Source organism: Trematomus bernacchii, unplaced genomic scaffold (assembly GCF_902827165.1).
Source record: "Trematomus bernacchii unplaced genomic scaffold, fTreBer1.1, whole genome shotgun sequence".
NCBI lineage: Eukaryota > Metazoa > Chordata > Actinopteri > Perciformes > Nototheniidae > Trematomus > Trematomus bernacchii.
In genome coordinates, this window is record NW_022987792.1 from 404,775 (window position 1) to 409,774 (window position 5,000).

The 5,000-nt window shown below is 38.3% G+C and overlaps 1 protein-coding gene across 2 annotated transcripts in view; it reads right to left on the minus strand.

Annotated features, from left to right (window-relative positions):
- Positions 1-5,000, minus strand: part of ccl25b (chemokine (C-C motif) ligand 25b) — a 9,455-nt gene that overhangs the window by 3,822 nt on the left and 633 nt on the right. For both annotated transcript variants that reach the window (XM_034149786.1, XM_034149787.1), the window contains exon 2: positions 4,998-5,000. This exon is cut by the window's right edge and continues 87 nt beyond it. In XM_034149786.1, the coding sequence (XP_034005677.1) occupies positions 4,998-5,000 (3 nt within the window). The remainder of the gene's footprint in view (positions 1-4,997) is intronic.

Genomic DNA, 5,000 nt, shown 5'->3' on the forward strand with positions numbered 1-5,000 from the left:
CGCGGTCTTAAAATCCCCACAATGCTTTGCGCACGGACCAATTTCCCCAAATCTGTGGCGGAAGATGTAAGGCGGGGCCTCTCATATGACGCACACCTGCACACTTGCTAGCGTGTTCCTCTCTTTGTTTTCCGAATGTCAGGAAGTATTCTTGACTCGCTTCTGAAGCAAGATGCTCAGCAGACATGTGCTACCAAGCAAGCGTACTCGCGATTGAGAAACACACACAGACTAACAGGAAAACAGAACCTAAATACACACAGGACTAATCAAACAACCAAGACACAGGTGAGGAGGGAGGAGAAAACACAGGGCACCAGGTGAACACAGGGCACCAGGTGAACACAGGGCACCAGGTGAACACAATCACCAGCAACAGACAAGACGGGAGGGGGAACACTTTTCAAACTAAAACAGGAAACAGAGACAGACAAACTAAAACATAGACAGATCGTGACAAATAGATGCATAAATTACATATATATTCACTTGCTTCCTGTGCAATGTTTTAGCGTGGAACAAATGAATATGCTTCGCCAATAGTGAAGATATATACGTAACGGAGACCGAGATCTACGGCCCCAGAGATCACCTCCGTTACAGTTATCATTGGTAAATTGGTCTTTTTGTACCTGTTCACGTTTGTATTGGCAAACGTGAGCAATATTTATTCAATATATCATCAAGTTAAAATATTTACAATGTGTGGACTGTTACTGTTGATGGTTTGTCTGTATTATTAGAATGACAAACATAACGGGTGTCACAAATCCCTGGTTCATCCGATTTCATGCATTTTAACAAATATTTTATTAAAGAAAACCACAAGAGGCCTATATCTAGTGATCAATCAACAGCGTCTTATACTGTGAGAGCGAGGGATTTCTGGGACCTATATTAAGTGTTTATCATGAACAAATATCCAAAGTGAAAGCTGGAATTTTTCTCTCTAACGTACACAAACAACACGTAAACATCCTGTTCAACAACAATCATTTGCACTGTGTTTGTGATGCTCACTAGTCAGGAACACATGTTTAAATACATGTATGTACAAATATATACTAATATTTTTACAGTGCTTAATGTTTAATGAATATCTCTATTAAAATCTATTCATTTTAGTGTCAAAAGTTGGGCTTTTTTAAGTCAGCATAGTCTTAACTCTGAGGTCTAAGCCCTTCTTTCATGTTTGGCTCGCCTGGGCTTTTTGTTCAATCAACTAATCAACTAATATACATGTTATTTTTCATAAGAGGCTAAGCTATCAGCATATGTAGGCTACAGGGATGTCACATGGATGTGCAAATAGTTATGAGAACATAAGCACAAAGGGAAAAACAAGACGAAAAGGTCATCACTCAGAAATGTATTCAAAACGCATTCGTTCATAAAACATGAACCCTGTGCTCAGGGGCGAAGCACAACACTCTGACTGTACATAAGCTGTCTCTGTGGACCCCTTCCTCTCTTGATCCATGTCTCTCTGCATCTTTTGAAATGTACTTACCATTGATTGAGCCAACAACTGTACGCATGAATCTGTAGCGGTTATTAGAGTAGTTACTAATGAACTAAAGTAGAACTAAAGTATAAGTAGCAGAGGTGGGAAGTAGTCGAGTACAAATACTTTGTTACTGTACTTAAGTACACTTTTCTGGTATCAGTACTTTACTACTTTACTACTTTACTACACTACTTATTTTTCTGACGACTTTTTACTTTTACTTCTTACATTTTGAACACAAATACCTGTACTTTCTACTTCTTACATTTTGAACACAAATACCTGTACTTTCTACTTCTTACATGTTGAACCCAAATACCTGTACTTTCTACTTCTTACATGTTGAACACTAATACCTGTACTTTCTACTTCTTACATGTTGAACACAAATACCTGTACTTTCTACTTCTTACATGTAGAACACTAATACCTGTACTTTCTACTTCTTACATGTTGAACACAAATACCTGTACTTTCTACTTCTTACATGTTGAACACAAATACCTGTACTTTCTACTTCTTACATGTTGAACACAAATACCTGTACTTTCTACTTCTTACATGTTGAACCCAAATACCTGAACTTTCTACTTCTTACATGTTGAACACAAATACCTGTACTTTCTACTTCTTACATGTTGAACACAAATACCTGTACTTTCTACTTCTTACATTTTGAACACAAATACCTGTACTTTCTACTTCTTACATGTTGAACACAAATACCTGTACTTTCTACTTCTTACATGTTGAACACAAATACCTGTACTTTCTACTTCTTACATGTTGAACACAAATACCTGTACTTTCTACTTCTTACATGTTGAACACAAATACCTGTACTTTCTACTTCTTACATGTTGAACACAAATACCTGTACTTTCTACTTCTTACATGTTGAACACAAATACCTGTACTTTCTACTTCTTACATGTTGAACACAAATACCTGTACTTTCTACTTCTCACATTTCCCAAACAGGCTGGTTCCTTTAGTTTGAATGTGTGTTTGGTGGCGTGATCATTATTATTTAGAGTCATTGCGTGCCTATTGATTTGAACACGATCCGTGTATCCATCATTTCCTGGTCTTCTCTAAAGAAGAGGGACCAATGAAAACGTTGTCATGTTGCCGTTGTTCAGCATGGAAACATTCATTAGCTAACAATGACATTATTGTTCTATTAATATAAAGGGAGGTCAGGTACTCTTTAAAACAGCTGCTAGTTACGGGTACTTTTTACTGAAGTACATTTCAAAGCCCTCTTTACTTTGACTTGAGTAAAGAAGTTTAGTCAGTACTTCTACTTTTACCAGAGTATTTTTAAACACGAGTATCTGTACTTCTACTTGAGTAAAGGATGTGTGTACTTTTGCCATCTCTGATAAGCAGTAGTGGTAACTACAAATGATTGCTCAGTCAGAATATAACTTCTGCCACGATATAAGCTCACCTGTTATCACGTCATCAGTGACATCCTCAGGAGATGAGGGACCTGCCGCTGCTCCACTATCTGTGGCTCTTTCTGAAACTAGAGGCCATGTGTTTCATGATGTTAAGCTTTGCTAGCTCATTATGATGTCATATGACATATTCATGTTATACAATGCAGATATGCTCCACACTAGATTCCTGGCTGACTGCCTTCAATCTAAACAACGGCTGAAACTATTCTTAAACTGTGTTGGTTGTGTGCTCACCTTCCTTTTGAAATAAATGTGTTAGAGGCTGTCTCCCCTCAGTTTGCTTTCTTTCTCTTTCTCTTTCCTTTCTTTCCTTTTTTGATACCCCGATGTTCCTTTCTTGAGGAAAGACATGACAGCCTGTCAGTGAGGGTTTTAGAAACTGCATTTTCGACACCCACACTAACTAAACAACTGAGTTATGAAATGTCCAAATATTCTTGGTAACCTAATTGTTGTTAAATCTACTGGGTGGCGGGTGCACTGCTGGAGGTCCGGACTAATGTTTGTGTTTCTAAAACCCTGGCTACAGCCCTGCTTACTCTTACCAGTTACTATTTCACTTGAATTACGTTAAAGGGGTTTTGATTTGACATTTGGGGAAACAGAGCGTGTTTCTCAAACAAAGACTTATTGTGTGTTTGAAGAGAAAACATGCAGTATTTTCCTAAAGAGTGTAACAGTGGTCTTTACTAATATTTTTTTAACGGCAAGCATTTTGTCTAATCATGTAACTCTGAACTACTCGCCAAAACTATTCATGTGTCACAGTTACTTTGCTTTAAACAAGAAACTGTCTGTTTCATTTTGATGCCAAACACATGTCACAGATTTGCTGCATTTCACAGAGGGGGCATTTTTTATTTCTCAGACCCGTCAAAAGTTTACCACATGAAAGAAAGCAGTCAATAACAACAAGCCCAGACAGATCACATGTTGGCATGAAGTGTTGCAGTAATTTGTTTTGAGCAGAATAATTCACCCCATTGAAAGATAAGATTTAGTACTAATCTGAAGGAATGTTGATTATGAAATACATCTGCAGACAAGTTCTCAACATGCATATACAGTTCCTTTTAGCTCTCAATATAACATGCTGGTATTACACAACAGGTTTAAAGGCTTTATTGTCATTTGCACATTAACTACAGTGTAGATATGGCAATGAAAAATGTAAGTCCCAGGTGTGGGGGAAACTTCTGAAGCAATTGGAAACAGGACTCAGAGAGAGACGATGGAGAGCTGGAGCTTTGATGGCAAACACTGACAGTTTATTTGGAGCTTAGGCCGGAGAATTCACAAGACATGTCACGGGCCGTGTGACCTCACGGTTGAGATGTCACAATCAATTCTGAAGACCCCTCCTGTAGCTCCAGGTTTTAACTAGTTCAATAATCAACATTCTTCAATAGATAGACTAAACAGCTGAGGACACTGAATCACATTTGTTGTCGCTTATGGGTTTTGGTCATCTACACCCCGAGAAGGATGTGTTCCAGGTGTCCCACAACAATAACTATCTCTGACCGAGAGCTGCCCGGTCACAAACTGGTACCAACAACAACTTGCTAGGGCAGCCCCTCCTTAAGGGGACTTTTGAGTGTGTCCTTAAGGGAGATAGCGGCTGCTCAAGGCATCTAGGACACGAGGGCAAATGATTCCCCAACACCAGGCTCCTCCAACAGTGCAACATGAATATATAGGACATAGAACAAATAAAAGTGCAAGAGAATGTTTTGAGATGTGCAAGTAAATACAAATAAAATAGGAATAGTGCAAGACGAGTCTATATACAAGTAAATGGAATTATATATTAGATAAATAAATTGCAAAATGCAAACAGATGAATGTTTATGGATGTTCTCCACAGAGTTCAGGTGTAGTCTTATGGCCTGTGGAATAAACTGTCCCTGAGTCTGGTGGTTACATTGAGGTATTATGAATAACGAAGGGACAGTTTTATCCGTCTTCAAACTAAACACAGTTAATATCATTCTATCATACGTGTGAATCGAGTGTGATCTTACCTT